This window comes from Anomaloglossus baeobatrachus, chromosome 2 (assembly GCF_048569485.1).
Source record: "Anomaloglossus baeobatrachus isolate aAnoBae1 chromosome 2, aAnoBae1.hap1, whole genome shotgun sequence".
NCBI classification, from domain to species: Eukaryota; Metazoa; Chordata; class Amphibia; order Anura; family Aromobatidae; genus Anomaloglossus; species Anomaloglossus baeobatrachus.
In genome coordinates, this window is record NC_134354.1 from 27953007 (window position 1) to 27979832 (window position 26826).

A 26826-nucleotide genomic window follows, 5' to 3' on the forward strand; every position below is an offset into this window, starting at 1 on the left:
CGTTTGCGTCCTACGCCATGAATGCTGTCCTGGACTCTGCAAGCCGTACGGCGGTAGCATCCGCCAATTCGGTGGCAGTCCGCAGGGCCATGTAGCTACGTGAATGGAAGGCAGACTCTGCTTCCAAAAAGTTCTTAACTGGTTTGCCATTTTCTGGCGACCGCCTGTTTGGCGAGCAATTGGATGAAATCATTAAACAATCCAAGGGAAAGGACTCGTCCTTACCCCAGTCCAAACCAAACAGACCTCAACAACGGAAGGTACAATCGAGGTTTCGGTCCTTTCGGCCCTCAGCCAGGTCTCAATTCTCCTCGTCCAACAGGCCACAGAAGGGTCAGAGGAACTCTGATTCATGGCGGTCTAAGTCACGTCCTAAAAAGACCGCCGAAGGAACCGCTCCCAAAGCGGCCTCCTCATGACTTTCGGCCTCCCCAAACCGCATCCTCGGTCGGTGGCAGACTCTCCCGCTTTTGCGACACCTGGTTGCCACATGTCCAAGACCGATGGGTGAGAGACATTCTGTCTCACGGTTACAGGATAGAGTTCCGCTCTCGTCCTCCGACTCGTTTCTTCAGAACATCTCCGCCCCCCGAGCGAGCCGATGCTCTTCTTCAGGCGGTGAGCGCTCTGAAGGCAGAAGGAGTGGTGATCCCTGTTCCCCTTCAGCAATGGGGTCACGGTTTTTACTCCAACTTGTTTGTGGTGCCAAAAAAGGACGGATCTTTCCGTCCCGTTCTGGACCTCAAACTGCTCAACAGACACGTGAAAACCAGGCGGTTCCGGATGGAATCTCTCCGCTCCGTCATCGCCTCGATGTCCCAAGGAGACTTCCTAGCATCAATCGACATCAGGGATGCTTATCTCCACGTGCCGATTGCACCAGAGCATCAGCGCTTCCTGCGTTTCGCCATCGGGGACGAACACCTTCAGTTCGTGGCACTGCCTTTCGGCCTGGCGACAGCCCCACGGGTCTTCACCAAGGTCATGGCAACAGTGGTAGCAGTCCTACACTCTCAGGGACACTCGGTGATCCCTTACTTAGACGATCTCCTTGTCAAGGCCCCCTCTTGGGTGGCATGCCAACACAGCCTGAACATTGCTCTGGAGACTCTCCAGAGATTCGGGTGGATCATCAATTTCCCAAAGTCAAAATTGACATCGACCCAATCGCTGACATATCTCGGGATGGAGTTTCATACTCTCTCAGCGATAGTGAAACTTCCGCTGGACAAACAGCGTTCACTACGGACAGGGGTGCAATCTCTCCTTCGAGCCCAGTCGCACCCCTTGAGGCGCCTCATGCACTTCCTAGGGAAGATGGTGGCAGCAATGGAGGCAGTTCCATTTGCGCAGTTTCATCTTCGTCCACTTCAATGGGACATTCTCCGCAAATGGGACAGGAAGTAGACGTCCCTCGACAGGAACGTCTCCCTTTCTCGGGCAGCCAAGGCCTCCCTTCAGTGGTGGCTTCTTCCCACTTCTTTGTCGAAGGGGAAATCATTCCTGCCCCCATCCTGGGCTGTGGTCACGACGGACGCGAGTCTGTCAGGGTGGGGAGCGGTCTTCCTCCACCAAGGGCTCAGGGTACCTGGACTCAGCCAGAGTCCTCCCTTCAGATCAATGTTCTGGAGATAAGGGCAGTGTATCTAGCCCTAAAGGCGTTCCAGCCGTGGCTGGAAGGCAGGCAGATCCGAATTCAGTCGGACAACGCCACGGCGGTGGCATACATCAACCACCAAGGCGGCACACGCAGTCGGCAAGCCTTCCAGGAAGTTTGGCGGATTCTGCTGTGGGTGGAAGCCACAGCCTCCACCATCTCCGCAGTTCACATCCCGGGCGTAGAAAACTGGGAAGCAGACTTTCTCAGTCGCCAGGGCATGGACGCAGGGGAATGGTCTCTTCACCCGGACGTGTTTCAAGAGATCTGTTGCCGCTGGGGGAAGCCGGACGTCGACCTAATGGCGTCCCGGCACAACAACAAGGTCCCGGCATTCATGGCACGGTCTCAAGATCACAGAGCTCTGGCGGCAGACGCATTAGTTCAGGATTGGTCGCAGTTTCGACTGCCTTATGTATTTCCTCCTCTGGCACTGCTGCCCAGAGAGTTACGCAAGATCAGGTCCGACTGCCGCCGCGCCATCCTCATCGCCCCAGACTGGCCGAGGAGGTCGTGGTACCCGGATCTGTGGCATCTCACGGTGGGTCAACCGTGGGCACTACCAGACCAACCAGACTTACTGTCTCAAGGGCCATTTTTCCATCTGAATTCTGCGGCCCTCAACCTGACTGTGTGGCCATTGAGTCCTGGATCCTAGCGTCTTCAGGGTTATCTCAAGAGGTCATTGCTACTATGAGACAGGCCAGGAAACCAACGTCCGCCAAGATCTACCACAGGACGTGGAGGATCTTCTTATCCTGGTGCTCTGATCAGGGTTTTACTCCCTGGCCATTTGCCTTGCCCACTTTTCTGTCCTTCCTTCAATCCGGAATGGAAAAGGGTTTGTCTCTCGGCTCTCTTAAGGGACAAGTCTCGGCGCTCTCTGTGTTTGCTTCCGCAGGTACGCACGTTCCTGCAGGGGGTTTGCCACATAGTCCCTCCTTACAAGCGTCCGCTAGAACCCTGGGATCTGAACAGGGTGCCAACGGCTCTTCAGAAACCGCCTTTCGAGCCAATGAGAGATATTTCTCTTTCACGCCTTTCGCAGAAGGTGGTCTTCCTAGTGGCAGTCACATCACTTCGGAGAGTGTCTGAGCTAGCTGCACTGTCATGCAAAGCCCTCTTCCTGGTGTTTCACCAGGATAAGGTGGTTCTGCGTCCGGTTCCGGAATTTCTCCCTAAGGTGGTATCCCCCCTTTCATCTCAATCAGGATATCTCCTTACCTTCTTTTTGCCCTCATCCAGTTCACCAATGTGAAAAGGATTTGCACTTGTTAGATCTTGTGAGAGCACTCAGACTCTACATTTCTCGTACGGCGCCCCTGCGCCGCTCGGATGCGCTCTTTTGTCCTTGTCGCTGGCCAGCGTAAAGGGTCGCAGGCTTCCAAGTCAACCTTGGCTCGGTGGATCAAGGAACCAATTCTTGAAGCCTACCGTTCTTCTGGGCTTCCGGTTCCTTCAGGGCTGAAAGCCCATTCTACCAGAGCCGTGGGTGCGTCCTGGGCATTGCGGCACCAGGCTACGGCTCAGCAGGTGTGTCAGGCGGCTACCTGGTCGAGTCTGCACACTTTCACGAAACACTATCAGGTGCATACCTACGCTTTGGCAGATGCCAGCCTAGGTAGGCGAGTCCTTCAGGCGGCGGTTGCCCACCTGTAGGAAGGGGCCGTTTTACGGCTCTATTACCGAGGTATTCTTTTACCCACCCAGGGACTGCTTTTGGACGTCCCAATTGTCTGGGTCTCCCAATGGAGCGACAAAGAAGGGAATTTTGTTTACTTACCGTAAATTCCTTTTCTTCTAGCTCCTATTGGGAGACCCAGCACCCGCCCCTGTTCCCTTCGGGCTGTTGATCTTTTGTGTACACATGTTGTTCATGTTGAATTGTTCTGGGTTCATGGTTTTCAGTTCTCCGAACATCCTTCGGATTGAATTTACCTTAGACCACTTTATAAGTTTCCTCCTTCCTGCTTTTGCACCAAAACTGAGGAGCCTGTGATGCACGGGGGGGTGTATAGCCAGAGGGGAGGGGTTTACACTTTTAAGTGTAATACTTTGTGTGGCCTCCGGAGGCAGAAGCTATACACCCAATTGGCTGGGTCTCCCAATAGGAGCTAGAAGAAAAGGAATTTACGGTAAGTAAACAAAATTCCCTTCATTTCAGTGTAAATTGAAAAATGTGTCAACTGCTCCATTGGACAGGACAGGAATAGTATAACGTCATTCACAAAAGTGCAATTTTTGTAATTTCGTTCCTACCTTTATACCAGCAAATAAATCAACCTCACTTTAGAACCAACCCATAGAGGAGTCTAAGTATTAACTGTGACATTGGGTTGCCTTGACTGATCCCCTTGAGTAAAGGAAATGAATCAGATAGAAAACCTGCCATATAAACTCTGGCTGTAGGGTTGTTATAAACTCCCACCAAAGATGTTCTGAAATTATCTTTAATATTCAGGGAGTCCAACACAGCCCCCATCCATTCCCAACTCACAATATCAAAGACCTTTTCCGCATCCTGGGCAAACAAAGGCGGTCTTTCCCCTGACTGCGGGCAGTGATGCACTACATACAACACTGTCAGGACTTTATGTCGGTTATCTAGTCGATCTGCCCTTTTTTGAAAGGATTTTTTGGTCCTGATCAATAAGAGAGATGGGCCTATAAGACCCTGCCTCCTGGTGTTTTTTCCCTTGTTTCAGTATAACCTTTATATGTTTCTTTTGACCTATCTGGGATAACATTTATGAAGAATGTTCTAATAAGTGGTTAGTAGAGGTGAAATCTGTTCCCTTAAGGGCTTTATAAAATTCCCTGATATATCTATCCGGTCCCAGAGCTTTCCCATTTTGAAGGTATTGAATGGTTTGTTCGTTGTACGTCTTCTTCGTTTATTGTGTTGCTCTTGTGCTAGTTTAGAAAGGGATACGTTATACAGAAAACATTTTTGTTATATCTACAGAGGAGGTGTGATATTCAATGTACTCTAATGGTTTTGGAATAGGGTACTTGTTTTGGGATCAGAGGTATTTCTTCCCTGGTTTTCTCTAAGTCTAACAATCGAGGAGATGTGAGTCCTATCCCTTGCTAATCTCACCATCATTTTCCCAGCTTTATTACCATACTGGAACAATTCAGCTTCATTTTGAGATCAATGCATTTGTTCCCTCCTATCTATCTAAATATTAAATTCCTGTTTGGCCATTTTCCATTTTTCCTTATTGTGAGGTGTGGGGTATTGTAAGAACTCTGTATACGCGGTTCTAAGTTGCGAGCTAGAGATAATGTATCCCCCCATTACCCACTTCTTAAGAGAGACCACATACATCATTAATTTGCTGCTCAGTACCACTTTAGCTGTACTTCAGAATAAAGCCGATTGGGATGCATGTTCTTCATTATCCCATTTAAATTCCCTCCACCAGCCGCGTAATGTGTCAATTAGCCCATCATCCTTTGTGAGGAAGGTTGGGAATTTCCATATATAATCTGATCCCCTGATAAAACTGTCGGCTATTTCCAGAACTATAGGAACATGATCAAATATGATCAAATCTTGGATTTTTATTGATTTTAGTCTATTTAGTATATTATCTGATGGTAGGAAGTAGGCCATCCTTGATCAGAACTCATGGACATGTGAAAAATTTATAAATTCTGTTTCATCAGGGTGTAACCACCGCCACACCTCTTTCAAACCATTATGTTCTAGGAAGGAAGGGAGAGCTTCATCCCCCCCTTGTTTTAATTAGAACAAGGTTTTTACGGTCTACCCTGATATAGTTGAATGTTTTGTAGTTCTTCCACCCCCCCCATAGTTTTCAATGGCAGGTTGTCTATTTTTTTCCTTTTAATTCGCAAAAAAACATCTGTTAGAACCATTTGATCGTATATATTACATGTATTGTAAATTTCCCCACCATGTTCTAAAGTGATATGAATCCAGCGCCACTGCTCATCATGTTCCTGGGTAGGCAAAGTGTATGAAAAATATTGGTGGAATAGTATCAGTACCCCTGCGTATCTGCCTTCAGCGGCTGATCCCAGAACTTCACTATCCCAGAATAGATTAATCCTGAAGGACTCTTCTTCTTAAGTGAGTCTCTTGAAGAACAAATTTATTAGGTGGGGAACGTTTAAGATGTCTTAAAATTTTTGTTCTTTTGTTAGGCTAACAGACCTTTTACATTCCACGATATTATATTCATGATAATAAGATATGAACCAGGGCCGGCCACTCAGATCACACAAAAAAATAAGGCAGGGGGGTGAATAGTAAAGAGGGGGAAGTTAAATCTTAATACACTAAGGAATGACTAGCAATGCTAAATAGATAGGAAAAGATCAGAAGGAAAAGCGATTCATCCCACACCCTAGATTGCACATTCACCCGCAGGGTGCATCCCGCAGCACAAACTTGCACCAGCCTTATGTAAGAGAATCTCACAGTAGGAACCTAATTTCCCACCTAGCACCCTTAACCTCACTCGGTGTGAAAAACAAACCGCATCCTATGGAGGATTGAGAACAAGTGTTATGCTCCTCCCCCATCCCCCCCGACACCGAAAAGGAGGCACAGAAAGAAGTCTGTAACCTTTTTGGGCCTATTCCTAGTAAATGGACAGTATTTTTTGCAGTCTTGACCTGTGATTATTTATTGAGAAGACATTCAAATACAGTACTGTAAGCATCCTCTGTACATCATAACTTTTGTCTTATAAAGTTTTTAACCCATTGCTGAACCTGGCAGTAGTTTACAGTATATCTCAAAATAAATCTTAAGATGTGATTGGTGGTAAAATCACAATGTTTACAAACCCAGTCTGACCAGAAAGAAAGAAAAGTCTGCTTTGTGTACAATGTTTGTTATTCAGGGACATTACTGTGACGTCCTGGCATCCTTTGGCATTTTGATATTGAGTAGAATCTATTGTTGTCCCATTCTTTCTTGACTCTGTTTTGACCACCATTTCTTGATGTCCTAGAATTGCGCAGGAGTTCATCCATATTCAGTTCAGCATCCCTGTGTGAGTTGTGATAGGCTCTCAACTTTCCTGAAAGACCTTACCTATGGTTAGGTATTGAAGCACAAACCTCTTTTTTTTTTTTTTTTGCCTGGAATAAGGTTTGCTAAAGACTTTCCTGCGTTTTGCAAAGTCAGCGGAATAGTCCTCAAATAGTAAGAGTTTCATGACTTTGATTTACAGTGGGCAGGCCATTTCCCTGTAAGCCCTCATTATGTCAGACTTGTAATTTTAATTCAGGAACTTCATTATTACTTGCAGTGATGACCGGTTTTCTGAACTGGTCTGATAAGAATGCAAGCCTGGCCTCACATGGTGAGCTTACTCAGCCCTTTAGCTGTGACTGACTGAGATCCAGAGATAAAGGCAGATCACTCTCGTAGAGTCTCTGGTGTTCTGAGGCAGGAGCCGACTCCGTTAATCCCACTAGTCTCAAATTGCTGGAGCGATTCTCCAAGTCTTCCACCTTTTCACTGAGGTTTCTTTAAGATGGGATTTCATATTTATATTTTCTCCTTCTAAATGCAGAACTCTCTTCTCCGGTTCCTTTCCCTGCCCTTTTGTCGGCTTATTTCTCCCTACTGCTAAGGGAGGTTTGGAGACCCAGACAATTGGGGTGTATAGGCTATGCCTCCGGAGGCCGCACAAAGTATTACACTCAAAAGTGTTAAGCCCCTCCCCTTCTGCCTATACACCCCCCGTGCTCCCACGGGCTCCTCAGTTTTTTGCTTTGTGCGAAGGAGGTCAGACACGCACAGCACAGCTCCACAAATTAGTCAGCAGCAGCTGCTGACTATGTCGGTTGGAAGAAAAGTGGGCCCATATAGGGCCCCCAGCATGCTCCCTTCTCACCCCACTCTTGTCGGCGGTGTTGTTAAGGTTGAGGTATCCATTGCGGGTACGGAGGCTGGAGCCCACATGCTGCTTTCCTTCCCCATCCCCCTCAGGGCTCTGGGTGAAGTGGGATCCTATCGGTCTCCAGGCACTGAGACCGTGCTTCATCCACAACTCCTGTGGAGACTGCTGGATAGGAGCCGGGTACCGTTCAGGGACATGGCCCTGCTACGTGAAGGTACTCTGTATCCCTGTGGGGACCGCGCACGGCAACACCTCAGCTTTGCTGGGTGTGCTAGTGCACCGGGGGACCGGGTTAAACTGTGCCATTACACACTCAGCGTCGCTGAGTGTGTTTATATGTAGGGGCTACCGCGCTAACCGCCGCTGCCATGGGAAACTGCGGCGCGGCTGGGACTTGTAGTTCGCCGGGGACTTCGGCGTTGGCCGCGCTTTTACGGCGGCCACGCTTATACTCGAGTCCCCGGCTTGGCTTGCGGCCTAGTTTCCCTTTCTCCCGCCCTCAGCCCTGACAGGCAGGGGAAGGGCGGGACGCTGCACGGAAGAGCAGCACTGAGGGCTGGAATATGATTTCCATACTCCACCCCCCTCACTGTGCACAGTGTGAGCACCTCGGCTACGCCCACGGCTCCCTCCTCTCGTCAGGACGCCGCAGCCATTTCCTGTCAGCTCCTACGACGCTGCAGAGAGGGACAAACCCTGAGAGACCCAGACACGGTCTCTGGTGGCCTCATAACCGCTTTAGGCGGATGGTAAGCAGCACCTGTGGTGCTAGCCTCATGGTGCTGTAGTGTACTGATACATTATTTGTTTTTAGTATATATTTTACACTGTATGAGCACAGTTCATTCTGGCTATATACCCTAGTGTGTTACTCAGGGAAAACAATAGCATGGCGCCCACAAAAGGCAGGGGTGCCAAAAACACAGGCCTATTATGCTGCCTGCGGCGCTTGTACGACCCAGCTGCCGGCAGGTTCCATTAACCCTCATTGTGTGCATGTTCGGCCCCGGTGACACTTCTTTAGCCAGGGCCTCTGCTAAGAGGGGCCCAGGGGGAGCCACCTGTTGACACTGTCCTAGTGACGGGGACGGAGTTTGCAAAACTCTCTGAGACTATGGCTAAGATACTAGAAGCCTTGCAGTCCAGGCCGGTATCTCAGCACAGGGACTCTGTTGAATCATTGTTCCCTGGCCCCCCTCAGTTGGACCAACAATGTCCTCCCGGGGTATCTCATACATCCCAGGCTGAGGGTTCTGACTTAAACCCCAGCCCCAGACCGACTAAGCGGGCTCGCTTAGAATTTCCCTCGACATCATATTGTTCAGGGTCTCAGCGGGGGGAATCTCTGGTGATAATGCGGAGACAGCTGATCAGGATTCTGATCCTGAGGGCGCTCTCAATCTTAATACTCCAGACGGGGACGCCATACTGAATGTTCTTATTGCGTCCATCGATCAAATGCTGGATATTTCTCCCTCAGCTCCTCCGGCGGAGGAGTCAGCTTCTCTTACACAGAGTATGTTTCTAGACCACTCTGATTTCAGAGAGGCAGTCCAGAATCATCATGCTTGTCCAGATAAGCGTTTTTTCTAAGCGCCTTAAGGATACACGTTATCCTTTTCCCCCCTGACGTGGTTAAAGGTTGGACTCAGTGTCCCAAAGTGGATCCTCCAATCTCCAGACTGGCGGCTAGATCCATTCTTGCAGTGGACGAGGGGGCCTCGCTCAAGGATGCCACTGACAGGCAGATGGAGCTCTGGTTGAAATCCATCTATGAAGCTATCGGAGCTTCTTTTGCCCCAGCATTCGCAGCTGTATGGGCGCTACAAGCTATCTCAGCAGGTCAAGCACAAATTGAAGCAGCCACATGCACGGCCGCGCCACAAGTGGCATCCATTACCACCCAGACCTCGGCAATTGCGTCTTACGCTATTATTGCTGTCCTGGACTCTGCGAGCCGTACGGCGGTCGCGGCCGCCAATTCGGTGGTACTCCGCAGGGCCTTATGGCTACGGGAATGGAAGGCAGATTCTGCTTCCAAAAAAGCGCTTAACCAGTTTGCCAATTTCTGGCGACAGGCTGTTTGGCGAGCGTCTGGATGAAATCATCAAACAATCCAAGGGAAAGGATACATCCTTACCCCAGTCCAAACAGGACATACTCCAACGGAGGAGAGGGCAGTCGAGGTTTCGGTCCTTTCAGGGCGCGGGCAGGTCCCAATTCTCCTCGTCCAAAAGGTCTCAGAAAGTACAAAGGAACTCTGATGCATGGCGGTCTAAGTCACGTCCTTAAAAGGCCACCGGAGGCGCCGCTAACAAAGCGGCTTCCTCATGACTTTCGACCTCCTCTAGTAGCATCCGTGGTCGGTGGCAGGCTTTCCCGCTTTTGCGACACCTGGCTGCCACAAATAAAAGACCGCTGGGTGAGAGACATTCTGTCTCACGGTTACAAGATAGAGTTCACCTCTCGTCCCCCGACTCGATTCTTCAGGTCATCCCCGCCTCACTAGCGAGCCGAGGCTCTTCTGCAGGCGCTGCGCACTCTGAAGGCAGAAGGAGTGGTGATCCCGGTTCCTCTTCAGCAACTGAGCCACGTTTTTTTCTCCAACTTGTTTGTGGTCCCAAAGAAGGACGGGTCTTTCCGCCCGGTCCTGGACCTGAAACTGCTCAACAAACATGTAAAAAAAAAAAAAAACCAGACTGTTCAGGATGGAATCCCCCCGCTCCGTCATCGCCTCAATGTCCCAAGGAGATTTCCTTGCGTCGATCGATATCAAAGATGCTTATCTCCACGTACCGATTGCTCCAGAGCACCAGCGCTTCTTGCGCTTCGCCATAGGAAATGAACACCTGCAGTTCATGGCACTGCCTGGCAACAGCCCCACGGGTTTTTACCAAGGTTATGGCTACTGTAGTAGCGGTCCTCCACTCTCAGGGTCACTCGGTGATCCCGTACTTGGATACTGATCAAGGCACCCTCTCAAGAGGCATGCCAACGGAGCCTCGACGCTTCCCTGGAGACTCTCCAGGGTGTCGGGTGGATCATCAATTTTACAAAGTCAAATCTGACACCGGCCCAATCGCTGACATATCTTGGCATGGAGTTTCATACGCTCTCAGCGATAGTGAAGCTTCCGCTGATCAAGCAGTAGTCACTACAGAAAGGGGTACAATCTCTCCTTCAAGGCCAGTCACACTCCTTGAGGCACCTCATGCACTTCCTGGGGAAGATGGTGGCAGCAATGGAGGCAGTCCCTTTCGCGCAGTTTCACCTGTGTCCCCTTCAATGGGACATCCTACGCAAATGGGACAGGAAGCCGACGTCCCTCGACAGGACCGTCTCCCTCTCTCAGGCGACCAAAGCTTCCCTTCGGTGGTGGCTCCTTCCCACTTCATTATCGAAGGGGATATCCTTCCTACCCACATCCTGGGAAGTAGTCACGACAGACGCGAGTCTGTCAGGGTGGGGAGCGGTTTTTCTCCACCACAGGGCTCAGGGTACGTGGACCCAGCAAGAGTCCTCGCTTCAGATCAACGTGCTGGACATACGGGCAGTGTATCTTGCCCAGAAAGCGTTCCAGCAGTGGCTGGAGGGCAAGCAGATCCGAATTCAGTCGGACAATTCCACAGCGGTGGCATACTTCAACCACCAAGGCGACACACGCAGCCGGCAAGCCTTCCAGGAAGTCCGGCGGATTTTGATGTGGGTGGAAGCCACGGCATCCACCATATCCGCAGTTCACATCCCAGGCGTGGAAAACTGGGAAGCAGATTATTTCAGTTGCCAGGGCATGGACGCAGGGGAATGGTCCCTTCACCCGGACGTGTTTCAGGAGATCTGTTGCTGCTGGGGGGTGCCGGACGTCGACCTCATGGCGTCCCGGCACAACAACAAGGTACCAATGTTCATGGCACGGTCTCAAGATCCCAGAGCTCTGGCGGCAGACGCCTTAGTTCAGGATTGGTCGCAGTTTCAGCTCCCTTATGTGTTTCCTCCGCTGGCACTGTTGCCCAGAGTGTTACGCAAGATCAGGACCGACTGCCGCCGCGCCATCCTCGTCGCTCCAGACTGGCCAAGGTGGTCGTGGTACCCGGATCTATGGCATCTCACGGTCGGCCGACCGTGGACACTACCAGACCAAACAGACTTGCTATCTCGAGGGCCGTTTTTTCCATCTGAATTCTGCGGCCCTCAACCTGACTGTGTGGCCATTGAGTCCTGGACCCTAGCGTCTTCAGGGTTATCTCAAGACGTCTTTGCCACTATGAGACAGGCTAGGAAACCAACGTCCGCCAAGATCTACCACAGGACGTGGAAAATTTTCCTGTCGTGGTGCTCTGCTCAGGGTTTTTTCTCCCTGGCCTTTTGCCTTGCCCACTTTTCTGTCCTTCTTTCAATCTGACTGGAAAAGGGTTTGTCGCTCGGCTCCCTTAAGGGACAAGTCTCAGCGCTCTCTGTGTTGTTCCAGAAGCGCCTAGCCAGGCTTCCACAGGTACGCACGTTCCTGCAGGGGGTTTGTCACATCGTTCCACCTTACAAGAGGCTGTTAGAACCCTGGGATCTAAACAGGGTTCTGATGGTTCTTCAGAAACCACCATTCGAGCCAATGAGAGATATTTCCCTCTCACAACTTTCGCAGAAAGTGGTTTTTTCTAGTAGCAGTCACTTCTCTTCGGAAGAGTGTCTGAGCTAGCAGCATTGTCGTGCAAAGCCCCTTTCCTGGTGTTTCACCAGGACAAGGTGGTTCTACGTCCGGTTCCGGATTTTCTCCCTAAGGTGGTATCCTCCTTTCATCTCAATCAGGATATCTCCTTACCTTCTTTTTATCCTCATCCAGTTCACCAATGTGAAAAGGATTTGCACTTGTTAGATTTGGTGAGAGCACTCAGACTCTACATTTCTCGTACGGCGCCCTTGCGCCGCTCGGATGCACTCTTTGTCCTTGTCGCTGGCCAGCGTAAAGGGTCACAGGTTTCCAATTCAACCCTGGCTCGGTAGATCAAGGAGCCAATTATCGAAGCTTACCGTTCGGCTGGGCTTCCGGTTCCATCAGGGCTGAGGGCCCATTCTACCAGAGCCGTGGGCGCGTCCTGGGCTTTGAGGCACCAGGCTGCGGCTCAGCAGGTGTGTCAGGCGGCTACCTGGTCGAGCCTGCACACTTTCACGAAACACTATCAGGTGCATACCTATGCTTCGGCGGATGCCAGCCTAGGTAGACGAGTCCTTCAGGCGGCGGTTGCCCACCTGTAGGAAAGGGCCGTTTTACGGCTCTCTTACGAGGTATTATTTTACCCACCCAGGGACTGCTTTTGGACGTCCCAATTGTCTGGGTCTCCCAATAGAGCGACAAAGAAGAAGGGAATTGTGTTTACTTACCGTAAATTCCTTTTCTTCTAGCTCTAATTGGGAGACCCAGCACCCGCCCCTGTTTTTTTGTGTACACATGTTGTTCATGTTGAATGGTTTCAGTTCTCCGATATTCCTTCGGATTGAAGTTACTTTAAACCAGTTTATAATTCTTTTTCCTCCTTCTTGCTTTTGCACCAAAACTGAGGAGCCCGTGGGAGCACGGGGGGTGTATAGGCAGAAGGGGAGGGGCTTAACACTTTTGAGTGTAATACTTTGTGCGGCCTCCGGAGGCATAGCCTATACACCCCAATTGTCTGGGTCTCCCAATTAGAGCTAGAAGAAAAGGAATTTACGGTAAGTAAACAAAATTCCCTTCTTTTGAATGTCTGGAGCAATTCTGCATAACTGAGGAAGCTTCCTTTGTTATATCATCAGAATACTCCTTGTTAGAGGGAGACCTATCTGGTTGAACTGCGGAGGCATGTTCTGATCAGAGGACAGCGCCATTGTAGTCCTCCCCACTGAACTTCCCGCCAGCTGTTAGTTGTTTTTCTGTCATCTTCTGCGCACTTTGCAGCAATTAGCGGTCCATAAAAAGGTGGGTCTGTGATTTATCCCGCTGGTGAGTTTTTTAGACTTCCTGTTCTTTCAGGAGTAGAGGCAGGAGCCCAATAACTGATTACACTTTTTATATACAGCTCATAACAACCGTTACATCATCACAACTGACCCTACTTCCCCCTCCCTTCATAATGACCTTTTACATATGCTGATTTAATACTTCAATACAATACATTGTATTTAGACTCTGCTGTTTGTGGCTATGTATATGTGTTATTTCCTGAAACAGCAAGAACTTAGAGTCTACAAAACTCCCTAGTGGCCAGTGTGAAAATGGAAAGATTTCTATTTCTTATTTTTAATGCAGTTTGTGATGAAAAAAAAATCTCCCAAAATGTAAAAAACATTTAACACACATCCTGATTTACAGTCATAACCAAATGTTAGCACCCTTGAAATCGTTCTAGAAAATGAAGTATTTCTCCAAAAGAATTATTGCAATTACACATGTTTTGTTATACACATTTATTTCCTGTCAGTAATAACCAATATTGTTATAGGTTATTACTGACAAAATAGTAAAGTATTTTCTTATAATGTACAGCACATTTTCCTAAACAAGTTCAGACATCGACCAGTTGAAAAGGATAATGGAAGTTGTCGGCACACCTAATTCAGAATTTCTTATGAAGATCTCATCTGAACATGTGAGTTATTTTATGCTTAATTATATCTCAATAATTATGATGTCCTATCATCTTGATAATTGCCTATCCCTAAAGGGAAAAAATAAGGTTAAAACTATTATTGATTTAAAAAATGCTATATATTGCATGTGTCACATGTCCATTAGTTTAATTTTCATTCACGCTCTAATTTGCATCCCATAACAATGAAGTATGAGGATTCTGCTGCTCGAACATACATTAGATGCCTATTATGATTTCCCATACTATTGGGTAGGTCGGCAGCCTGAGAAATCACTGTATGGCATTTTGTAGTAGTAAAAAAAAAATGTAAAAGTAAAAAAAATTCTGTTCAATACTAGTAAGTACAATTTTAGTTATAATTCTAATTTTGTTTGCATAGGCTCGGAGGTATATTGAATCCTTGCCACACATGCCACAGCAGGATCTGAATGAGGTGTTTCGTGGTGCCAACCCTCTAGGTATGTACCTATCCTTCTGAAATATGCTGTGACTCTTCTATTTGGACCAGGGAACACGATAAGAATGTTTTATTGTACAGTATTTACTCTCTTGATCACAGTACATATCCAGATTCATCATTCATACAGCTTTTTTTTTTTTTTTTTTTTATTGCATAAGGAAAGTCTTATTACTGTTATCTCATCACTGAACAAGCAGAAAGATTTTGACAAGAGATGTCTTCTCATTTTAGCAATTGATCTGCTGAAGCGGATGCTGATTTTAGACAGTGATAAACGGATCACAGCCACTGAAGCCCTTGCACATTCTTACTTTGAACAGTATCATGATCCAGAAGATGAGCCGGAGGCTGAACCATATGATGAATCTACGGAGAATAAGGAACGCACAATTGAGGAATGGAAAGGTACATGGTTATATGCGTGTATACAAATTGCACAAGTGTGTGAATATTTTGTGATGGTAGCTATATAACAAATACCACAAAATACCATATATAGCAAATAGCACAAAATACCATCAAAAGAGGGCATGAGATCAATAAGATGCCCTTGAACAGTACTATTGGCCTCTTACTTGATTTCCTAAGTTCTACTGTTATTGATATACAGGTTACACACCTGTTGTCCACTTGTAGGACCTCTCCAAAAGATAATTTCTTTTCAATATACCCCTTTTGGACTGAGTTTCTCAATCAAAAGATGGAACCGCAGAAATCAAACGTTTGGGGACTGCTTTTGTTTGAAAATTAGTTGTCCAGTTGAGACAGTAAGGAAAATAGAATTGATTGACAGACTAGCAAGATAAATGTAGCCTCCTCAGAGGTTTAACAATACTTTTGTATTGCTGAGTTTATTCTTAACACCTTTACCAATCAACTGACTGAAGAAAGTGCTGCATCCCTCTGTTTACAGCGCATATCTGTTTACACTTTATAGAAGTTGTACTTGCAGCCCTAGTTCATTTAGGTAAATAGCAAACATAACCTCTACTGAATGTACAGAGCTGTGCCTCGTAAGTAAGGGAGCGATGGGCACCTCAGCTGCTTCAGTCACTTACAACAAGGGAAAAATGAAGTTCACAGGTCAGATGTTAATTAAAAAATATAAACTTTATTTCAATAAACAATTATAATACATTGAAAAAATTACCTAGAAAAGATTACAAATCATATACATAGAAATGAGTTACAGAAAGAATGAGCAAAAGGAGATATGTAATACCCCCCATACAAGGTGATATGGCTACAAACACATGTGGGAACTATAATTTAGAAAATTTGTAAAGGTGGGTAAAATCAAACTATAAAATGCGTACCTATACAAAGATAAGTCGGTCACAATGGACACTAATAAAACGCAGTTGCTTGCTTACCCATTTATTTGAAAAAATACCCCCAAACAGTTAACGTGCCCACCAGGAATGAAAAAGGACCCTCCAAATGCGCGTTTTCGCATTGGTATATTTCACCGCTTAATCAGGGAAGGCAGGGTGACATCAGAGGTTGGTCAATGTGTAAGTTTAGACCATCGGAGTTTAAACAGATTTTTATCAGATGAAAGGTGAACTCATTGAGGGGTCTCACGCTTCTCTCAGATAATCCGTGACAAACGGATGGTATCAGAGATTTGGCAGATCTTCTTTTTTTTTTTTTTTTTTTTTTTTTTTTTTTTCCGGATCCAATAGACTTTGACAATTTTTGTTTTGATACTATGATCAATATCAGACAAGTCTTCGTGCTTTTATGTACACCATATAGTCAAAAGAAAAATTTGGATGTGTGAGCTACCCCATAGACCAGTGTTTCCCAAACTCCAGTCCTCATTGCCCCCAACAAGTCATGTTTTCAGGATTTCCTTACTATTGAACAGGTGATGGAATCGTTATCAAGGTATTACCTGTGCTATATTAAGGAAATCCTGAAAACATTACCTGTTGGGGGTCGTGAGGACTGGAGTTTGGGAACCACTGCCATAGACTATCATAACTATGAGTATTAACTGTGAAAAACATGGATAACACTCTGAGTCTGATTGAGCCCTTTGAGTAGACAATTTTTTTTTTCCTGCATTATTTATTGTACAAATGTTATAACACAACTGTATAAATTTATTGCTGCAATTGCACTGACCCACGCAATAAAATTAACATTTTATCTGCACAGCACTGTAAATAGTGTGAAATTTAATATAGAAAAAAATCAGAATTATTTTTTTTGTTTCTTTTGCTTTTTTATTTCTCCAGATAGAGAATTAATACATTTGGGTTTTTTTTCCAATAGAGATTACATATGAGGAAGTGGTCAGCTTTAAGCCACCTGATATTAAAATCGATAATCTGGAAATTGAACAGTAAAGATTGCTATTTCTCCTCCTCACAATGGACAATTACAGTATTTGCTTTGGCTTTTGCAACATGAAAAGGCTTCTGTTGACCAAAGACAAGAGGGTCTTGAAGATACCATCATTATAAGCTCATAACTGCTGCCATAAACCCATCACCTTTCTGGATATATCATTTTCAATGAAAATCTGTTTTTTTTCTAATGCTACACACAAGCACAATTGCATGTAGTTTTTCTAAATTTCATGTTCTCTCGACATCTGCTATATGAATGTCAGCTACGGTATCAGATATCTGTCTAACAATACTTGGATTGTAGTCTTATTTATTTTCATCCACAGGCCAGTATTGTGCTCTTTGGTCCGAGCATTGATCTAGGCCCAATTTATCGATCTACGAAAACATGGTTTGGCCACTAAGTGTGAAAGTTGAGCAGCTGAATGATTTCATATAGAGGGCTTTTAGTACAGATTTAAGTGGAGTGTGTAGACCCTTTAAAGCACATTTGTGGTTAACCTATAATCACATTTGACAGCATTACTGCTATTGAACTGATGACATACAGTAAGGTTAATGCAATCGATCGGGGTCATTTTTGGGCTAATTGTGAGCATTCTACATCATGAATAATTGCCATCCCTTGGCTATTCTCATGAAGATGAGAATGATTGCAGACATATGGGACCAGCCTAGATTTTATATCCTGCTAAGACATGGAGGAAAACTGATTTTTGTACTTGATACACTGCCAAGTTGGGATTTTTTTCACTTACAAAGAATGGAGAGGTCACATTGTATGCTTTTTAAATAATTAATTTGCAGCTTATTGCTTGAAATACAGTAAGTATTTGATCACCTACCAACCAACAAGAATTGCCTCTCCCAGACTTATTTTTTTATTTAAGAAGCCCTCCTACTCTGCACTCATTGCCTGTATCAAATGCACCTGTTTGAACTTTTTACCTGTATAAAAGACACCTGTTCACACTCAGTAATACTCCAATATCTCCACTATGGCCAAGACCAGAGAGCTGTTTAACCCTCAACTGGTGAGGTGGGATTTTTGTCACGCAACTGGTGATGTGGGACTTTCTATACCCCAGTGTTTAGATATCTCTAATTTTTACAGCAAATGCAAAGATCACGTTTGTTTTAATCGTTTTCTTATTGGCGATTGATTACACATGGGTATACCAAATGTTTGATAACCACAAGTATCGGAAAATGTAATACATTGATGATTCATACCACATTTTCCAATGAATGCCTGCTGAACAAAATTTCCCTGGGGTGCTGCAAACCCCACCTCACCAGTTGAGGGTTAAGGACACCAGGGACAAAATTGTAGACCTACACAAGCTTGGGATGGTTTACAGGACAATACGCAAGCAGCTTGGTGAGAAGCTAACAGCTGTTGGCACAATTATTAGAAAATGGAAGAAACACAAGATGACTGTCAGTCTTACTCAGTCTGGGGCGCCATAAAAGATCTTGCCTCGCGGTGTAAGGATGATTCTAAGAAAATTCAGGTTTCGGCCAAAAACTACACAGGAGGACCTGGTCAATGATCACCCCATGATGTTTGGAGAAAGAAGGATGAGTACGACTCCAAGTCACCATCTCAACCATGAAGCATGGGGGTGGAAACATCATGCTTTGGGGTTGTTGTTTTTTTTTGTTTTTTTGCACTGTATCGAAGGCAGGATGGAAGGGGTCATGTATTATGAGATTTTTGCCAACATCCTCCTTCCCCCAGTAAGAGCATTGAAAATGGATCGTGGCCAAGTTTGAAATCTGAAAGATCTGTAGAAGACCTGTATGGAGGAGCCAAAATCCCTGCTGCAGTGTGTGGAAACTTAGGCGGGCTTTGCACGTTGCGACATCGCAAGCCGATGCTTCAATGTCGCACGCGATAGTCCCCGCCCCCGTCGCAGGTACGATATCTTGTGATAGCTGGCATAGCGAAAATTATCGCTACGCCAGCTTCACATGCACTTACCTGCCCTTCGACCGTCGCTCTGGCCGGCGTCCCGCCTCCTTCCTAAGGGGGCGGGTCGTGCGACGTCACACGGCAGGCGGCCAATAGCGGCGGAGGGGCGGAGATGAGCAGGATGTAAACATCCTGCCCACCTCCTTCCTTTCGTAGAGCCGCCGGCGGCAGGTAAGGTGATGTTCCTCGCTCCAGCGGCTTCACACACAGCGATGTGTGCTGCCGCAGGAACGAGGAACTACATCGTACCTGTCGCAGCAGCGTAATTATGGAAAAGTCAGAACCTGCACCGATGATACGATAACGACGCTTTTGCGCTCGTTAATCGTATCATCTAGGATTTACACACTACGATGTCGAAAGTGACGCCGGATGTGCGTCACTTTCGATTTGACCCCACCGACATCGCACATGCGATGTTGCAACGTGCAAAGCTGCCCTTAGTCAAGAATTCCAGGAAACCTCTGACCTCTGTAATTGCAAACAACTGTTTCTGTACCAAATACTAGGTTCAATTATTCTTTTGCATCAAATTTTCTGCAATAAAATGCTAATTAAGTATTTAGAAATCATACAATGTGATTTTATTTATTTTTTTTCCATTTTTTTTTATATATATTTGTTTTATGTCTGTCAGTTGAAGTGTACTTATGATAAGAATTACAAAAAATTACAGACCTCTCCATTCTTTGTATGTCGGAATACTTGCAAAATTGCCAGTGTATCAAATACTTATTTCTTTGTCGCTCCATTGGGAGACCCAGACAATTGGGGTGTATAGCTACTGCCTCCGGAGGCCACACAAAGTATTACACTTAAAAGTGTAAACCCCTCCCCTCTGCTATACACCCTCCCGTGCATCACGGGCTCCTCAGTTTTTAAGCTTTGTGCGAAGGAGGCACACATCCACGCATAGCTCCACAACTTAGTCAGCAGCAGCTGCTGACTATTTCGGATGGAAGAAAAGTGGGCCCATATAGGGCCCCCAGCATGCTCCCTTCTCACCCCACTCTGGTCGGCGGTGTTGTTAAGGTTGAGGTGCCCATTGCGGGTACATAGGCAGGAGCCAACATGCTGTTTTCCTTCCCCATCCCTGCAGGGCTCTGGGTGAAGTGGGATCCATAATCGGTCTCCAGACACTGGGACCGTGCTCCCTCCGCAGCCCCTGGGAATCTGCTGGACAGGAGCTGGGTATCGTCAGGGACATGGCCCTGCTACTGTGAGGTACTCTGTGTCCCCTTGGGGACGGCGCATGGAGCGCTTGTGTCATACACGCTGCAGCACTGCTGGGCGTGTTAGTGCGCCGGGACTACCGCGCTGACCGCACTTGTTGCCGGCCGCGCTTATACTCTAGTCCCCGGCTTCTGCGGCCTAGTACCGCATATTCCAGGTGCTCTGTGTCCCCGTTGGGACGGCGCATAAAGCACCTTGGGCCCAGACGCTGCAGCGACTGCGGCGTGCGTGTGGGTCCGGGACTACCGCGCCGACCGTGCACTGCCGGCCGGCCGCGATTTCAACTTTAATCCCCGGCTTTTGCGGCCTAGTATGGGATTCTCCCGCCCCCAGACCTGCCAGTCAGGGAAAAGGGCGGGACGGTCGGTATGACGCCGACAGTGAGGGCTGTAGTACATTGAGCTGTCCTCCGCCCCCCTCACTACCCACGATGAGGCACCAGATTCCCGCACTTTTTTGTGACTACGCCCACGCCTCCCTCCTCCTCAGAGAACGCCGTCAGCCATGTTTTTCAGCAACTTCTGGCTGCAGCTGAGGGAGACCCGGGGCAGAGAATCTGGTGGCTACAAGCCACATCCGCAGCCCCTGCCGGACAGGAGACGGAGTATCGTCAGGGACACCCTGCAGCTACAGGTACTCTGTGTCCCCGTTGGCACGGTGCATGAAGCACCTTGGCCTCAGACGCAGCTGCGACTGCGGTGTGCATTTTTTGTCCGGGACTACCGCGCCGACTGTGCCTGTTTGCCGGCCGCGGTTTTTACTTTAGTCCCCGGCTTTTGCGGCCTAGTGTGTTACACTCCCGCCCCTGAGCCTGCCAGTCAGGGAGAAGGGCGGGATGGTCGGTATGTTGCCGACAGTGAGGGCTGGAGCACACCTCGCTGTCCTCCGCCCCTCCTCACTGATCACTATAGACCACCGGATTCCCGCAGACAGAGCCCTGCATCATAACGTAGGGAGGGCTGGAGCATACGTTGCTATCCTCCTTCCCCCTCACTGAGCACTGGGGGGCACCAGTTTTTCAAAGGTGGTCTTCCTAGGGTGTTGTCCCCCCCTTGGTGCCGCAGTGTATATATATATATATATATATATAATATATATATATATATATATATATATATATATATATATATATATATATAATGTGTTTATTTATATGGTATATGATTTCACTGTTCGGCAGCATTATTTGTTTTTGGCTGTATACCCTCACTGATTACTCTGCGGACGACAGGCTGTTGTCTGCTCTTAAAGAGTAAGGGTGCCAAGACACTAGCTTATTTTAACCTCTTGTGCGCCTATATTACGGGCACTGCACAGATGACAGCGACAGAGTTTGCATGATGAAAACTTCGCCGGCGTTCCCTGTCCAGGCGGCAGGGACAGAGTTACAGCTTTGCTGAGAAACTCTCTGGGTCATTTTCACTATCCATGTCTCAGGCTATGGACAAATGGTCGGCTAAGAGACTAGGAGTTTGCAGTCCAGACCGGCCCCTTACACAGGCCCGGGCACTGCGGGATCGCCCCAGGCCTCTATCGGTCTGCGACGAAGCGTGTTCCTGGGGTGGCCTCTAGTTATTACGTGGTAAACTCCAGCACGAACCGCAGTCCCAGTCCAGCTAATGCACAGATACTGTCCAGAAGCACACCTTCCCGGACAAGCGTTTTACTGAACGCCTTATAACACACGTTGTCCCTTCCTCGCTGACGTTGTTAAGGTTTCGGCTCAGTGTCATAAGGTGCCCTCCAGTCTCTGGACTGGCGGCTAGATCAGTAGTAGCAGTGGCTGGCGGGTCCACGCTCAAGAATGCCACGGACAGACAGATAGAACTCCTAATGGGATCCATCTATGAAGCCATAGGCGCGTCCGTTGCCCCGGCCTTTGCAGGGGTGGGCACTCCAGGCTATCTCAGCTGCTCTGTCTCAGATCAATGCGGTCATCCTGTGCTCCGCAATTAGCGTCTTTGACGTCTCAGGCGAGGGTATTTTCATCCTCCGCCGGGCACAGAGAACCTTTTCTGCATGGCGGTCCAGGTCAGGGGAGTGGTCCCCACATGTCCAAGACCGATGTAGGAGACATTCTGTCTTACGGTCACAGGATAGAGCTCAGTTCTCGTCCTCCGACTCGTTGCTTCACAGCATCTCCGTCCCCCAAGCGAGCCGATGCACGTTTCCAGGCGGTGAACACTCCGAAGGCAGGAGGAGTTGCGATCCTCGTTCCCCTTCAAGAACGTAGTCGCGGCTTTTTACTCCAGCTTGTTCGTGGTACCAGATAGGACGGATCACCCCGCCCCGTTCTGGACTTCACACTGCTCAACGGACAGAGAACCTGACGGTTCCGGATGGAATCTCTCCGCTTGCCATCGCCTTTGATGGCCCAAGAAGGCTTCCTAGCATCAATTGACATCAGGGATGCTTATCTCCACGTGCCGATTGTATCAGGATATCAGCACTTCCTGCGCTTCGACATAGGGAACGAACACCTTCAGTTCGTGGCACTAACTTTCGGCCTGGTGACAGCCCTACGGGCCTTCACCAAGGTCATGACAACTGTGGTAGCGGTCCTACTCTCTCAGGCAATCTGCTGGTCAAGGCCCCCTCTCGGGTGGCATGCCAGCACAGCCTGAACATGGCTCTAGAGACTCTCCAGAGATTCGGGTGGTTCATCAATTTTTCCTAAAGTCAAAATTGACACCGGCCCAATCACTGACATATCTCGGCATGGAGTTTCATACTCTCTCAGCGATAGTGAAGCTTCCGCTGGACAAACAGCGTTCACTACAGACAGGGGTGCAATCGTTCCTTCGAGCCCAGTCACACCCTTTGAGGCGCCTCATGCACTTCCTAGAGAAGTTGGTGGCAGCAATAGAGGCAGCTCCGTTTGCGCTGATTCATCTGCGCCCACTTTAATGGGACTTTCTCCGCAAATGGGACAGCAAATCGACGTCCCTCGACAAGGACGTTGCTCCTTCTCGGGCAGCCATGGCCTCCCTTCAGTGGTGGCTTCTTCCCACTCTTGTCAAAGGAAAAAGTCCTTCCTGCCCACATCCTGGCCTGTGGTCACGGCGGACGCGAGTCTGTCAGGGAGTCTTCCTCCGCCACAGGGCTCAGGGTACATGGACTCAGCAGAGTCTTCCCTCCAGATCAATGTTCTGGAGATAAGGGCAGTGTTCTAGCCCTAAAAGCGTTCCAGCCATGGCTGGAAGGCAGGCAGATCCGAATTCAGTCGGACAACGCCAAGGCGGTGGCATACATCAACCACCAAGACGGCACAAGCAGTCGGCAAGCCTTCCAGCAAGTCCGGCGGATTCTGCTGTGGGTGGAAGCCACAGCCTCCACCATCTCCGCAGTTCACATCCCGGGCGTAGAAAACTGGGAAGCAGACTTTCTCAGTCGCCAGGGCATGGACGCAGGGGAATGGTCTCTTCGACCGGACGTGTTTCAAGAGATTTGTTGCCGCTGGGGGAAGCCGGACGTTGACCTATTGACGTCCCGGCACAACAACAAAGTCACGGCATTCATGGCACGTTCTCAAGATCACAAAGCTCTGGCGGCAGACGCATTAGTGCAGGATTGGTCGCAGTTTCCCTGCCTCACGTATTCCTCCTCTGGCACCGCTGCCCAGAGTGTTACGCAGGATCAGATCCGACAGCCACCGCGCCATCCTCGTCGCTCCAGACTGGCCGAGGAGGTCGTGGTACCCGGATCTGTGGCATCTCACGGTAGGTGCCAATATGAGACAGGCCAGGAAACCAACGTCCGCCAAGATCTACCACAGGACGTGGAAGATCTTCTTATCCTGGTGCTCTGATCAGAGTTTTACTCTCTGGCCATTCGCCTTGCCCACTTTCTGTCCTTCCTTCAATCCGGAATGGAAAAGGGGGTTGTCTCTCGGTTCCCTTAAGGGACAAGTTTCGGCGCTTTCTGTGTTTTTTTCAAAAGCGTCTAGCCAAACTCCCTCAGGTACGCACGTTCCTGCAGGGGGTTTGCCACATAGTCCCTCCTTACAAGCGTCGGCTAGAACACTGGGATCGGAACAGGGTGATACCGGCTCTTCAGAAACCACCCTTCGAGCCAATGAGGGATATTCTCTTTCACGCCTTTCGCAGAAGGTGGTCTTCCTAGTGCAGTCACGTCACTCCGCAGAGTGTCTGACATAGCAGCGCTGTCATGCAAGTCCCCCTTCCTGGTGTTTCACCAGGACAAGCTGGTTCTGCGCTCGGTTCTGGAATTTCTCCCGAAGGTGGTATCCTCTGTTCATCTCAATCAGGATACCTTCTTACCTTCCTTTTGTTCTCATCCGGTTCACCAACGTGAAAAGGATTTGCACTTGTTAGATCTTGTGAGAGCACTCAGACTCTACATTTCTCGTACGGCGCCCCTGCGCCGCTCGGATGCGCTCTTTGTCCTTGTCACTGGCCAGAGTAAAGGGTCGCAAGCTCCCAAGTCAACTTGGCTCGGTGGATCAAGGAACCAATTCTTGAAGCCTACCGTTCTGCTGGGCTTCCGGTTCCTTCAAGGCTGAAGGCCCATTCTCCCAGAGCCGTGGGTGCGTCCTGGGCGTTGCTGCACCAGGCTACGGCTCAGCAGGTGTGTCAGGCGACTACCTGGTTGAGTCTGCACGCTTTCACGGAGCACTATCTAGTGCATACCTACGCTCGGCAGATGCCAGCTTAGGTAGGCGAGTCCTTCAGGCGGCGGTTGCCCACCTGTAGGAAGGAGCCGTTTTACGGCTCTTTTACCGAGGTATTCTTTTACCCACCCAGGGACTGCTTTTGGACGTCCCAATTGTCTGGGTCTCCCAATGGAGCGACAAAGAAGAAGGGAATTTTGTTTACTTACCGTAAATTCCTTTTCTTCTAGCTCCAATTGGGAGACCCAGCACCCGCCCCTGTTCCCTTCGGGCTGTTTGTTCTTTTGTGTACACATGTTGTTCAGATTGAACTGTTCTTGGTCATGGTTTCAGTTCTCCGAACATCCTTCGGATTGAATTTACCTTAGACCAATTTATAAGTTTCCTCCTTCCTGCTTTTGCACCAAAACTGAGGAGCCCGTGATGCACGGGAGGGTGTATAGCAGAGGGGAGGGGTTTACACTTTTAAGTGTAATACTTTGTGTGGCCTCCGGAGGCAGTAGCTATACACCCCAATTGTCTGGGTCTCCCAATTGGAGCTAGAAGAAAAGGAATTTACGGTAAGTAAACAAAATTCCCTTCTTTCCTCCCAGTGTGTGGGAGTGTGTGTTTGTATGTGTATAACTAGCTGTATATGTATGTCTGTATGTAAGTGTGTATATGTATGTATGTGTATATAGATAGATCATAGCTTGTTCCACGCCATTTGTAGAAAATCCTTCTTTTCGTACTAGTTTGGACATTGCATATAACTGTCACCAGTGATGGCTTGCTCAGTCCAACTCTGAAATGTTTCCTAAAGGCCACTTTTTAAAAAAATAATCAGAAAAATACATTACAGATTTCATTGTGGGACAAAATCTGTTGTCAACAATCTTGTTCATCCGCACTTCCTTCCAATCTATAGTAATGATAGCCTTCCATGAGCACGGTGATGTGTGGGTGTTCAGAGGTGGTTTTGACATGTTGCGTAAACAGCGTGGGTGAACGTTATTTTTATGCATTGCTATATCATGATGCAGCACGGCATGTACATTTACAGCGACATAAATATTTCCCATGAATGTGAAAAGCTGCTTTTTAGTGTGTGATTTCTGCATGTTACTAATACGTTTCTAATGATAGAAGGGGAGCTTCACGTCAAATGGATTCACTTATCAGGTAAAGGTTTACTCCTCGGACCGAAAAGATTTTTGCCAGCTTTAAAAGCAGGTGCCTTCATATGGTGGCTGGGCACATATATGCCTGCTAGTTATTTGTTGACTGTTTGGGAAGTAAAGTGAAAAAATTGTTGGTGAGCCTTGTATTTGTCCTGCTGCAAATAAAATAATTCTTTTAATTACTTCTAGTCTTGTCTGTCTGTATCTCTCTCCTGGTATGGTTCTTACTGAGACATAATAAGTGATTAGAGAGGTAATAATTGATAACCTACATTGGTAAAACTCATAATTTATTAGTTCATTCTTGTTCCCAAAGGAATATGATTAACCCCTTCACGACATACAATGTACAGTTCCATCTAATGTTGTGCCCCTTCCTTTGATGTGGGCATGCATGCCTAACCCATGTTTTTCTTCCCAGTAGGTGATGGCTGCTTTTTTCAGCCATCATGCAGAGCTCCGCCCGCAGCTGTTAACCTGTTAAATGCCGCTGCCAATCTCTGACAGTGGCAGTTAATTCACGACAGGATGGGGTCGCGTCAATCCATCTCCCGGCGGCACACCCGTGACATGATCGCAAGGCACCAATTGGATGCCATTGCTTCTGGGGGTCTGCTGAAGACACCCATGCTTGTCATGACTTGCTCTCCTGTGAAAGCCAGCGTTTAGCTGGTGTTCATGGGAGACCATGATTTTCACTATACATAGCAGTACTGATGCAATTGGATGATCACAAGTTCAAGTCTCTTAAGGGGACTAACAAATACAGTAAAAAGTGAAAAAATCTATAGAAAAGTTCAATCACTCCCCTTTTGCACCATTGAAAATAAATCCATTAAACATACACAT

General features: G+C 47.8%; 2 protein-coding genes across 2 annotated transcripts in view; one reads left to right on the forward strand and one right to left on the reverse strand.

The window, feature by feature from the left end:
* The window catches only part of LOC142290883 (mitogen-activated protein kinase 11-like), a 92661-nt gene extending 75390 nt beyond the window's left edge, over positions 1 to 17271 (forward strand). Inside the window, exons 7-10 of the mRNA XM_075334948.1 lie at positions 14080 to 14159; positions 14542 to 14620; positions 14854 to 15027; positions 16903 to 17271. Of these exons, the coding sequence (XP_075191063.1) occupies positions 14080 to 14159; positions 14542 to 14620; positions 14854 to 15027; positions 16903 to 16976 (407 nt within the window). The 3' untranslated portion in view covers positions 16977 to 17271. The remainder of the gene's footprint in view (positions 1 to 14079; positions 14160 to 14541; positions 14621 to 14853; positions 15028 to 16902) is intronic.
* LOC142290884 (trefoil factor 1-like) overlaps positions 1 to 26826 on the reverse strand; it is a 201648-nt gene that overhangs the window by 82743 nt on the left and 92079 nt on the right. The window lies entirely within an intron of this gene.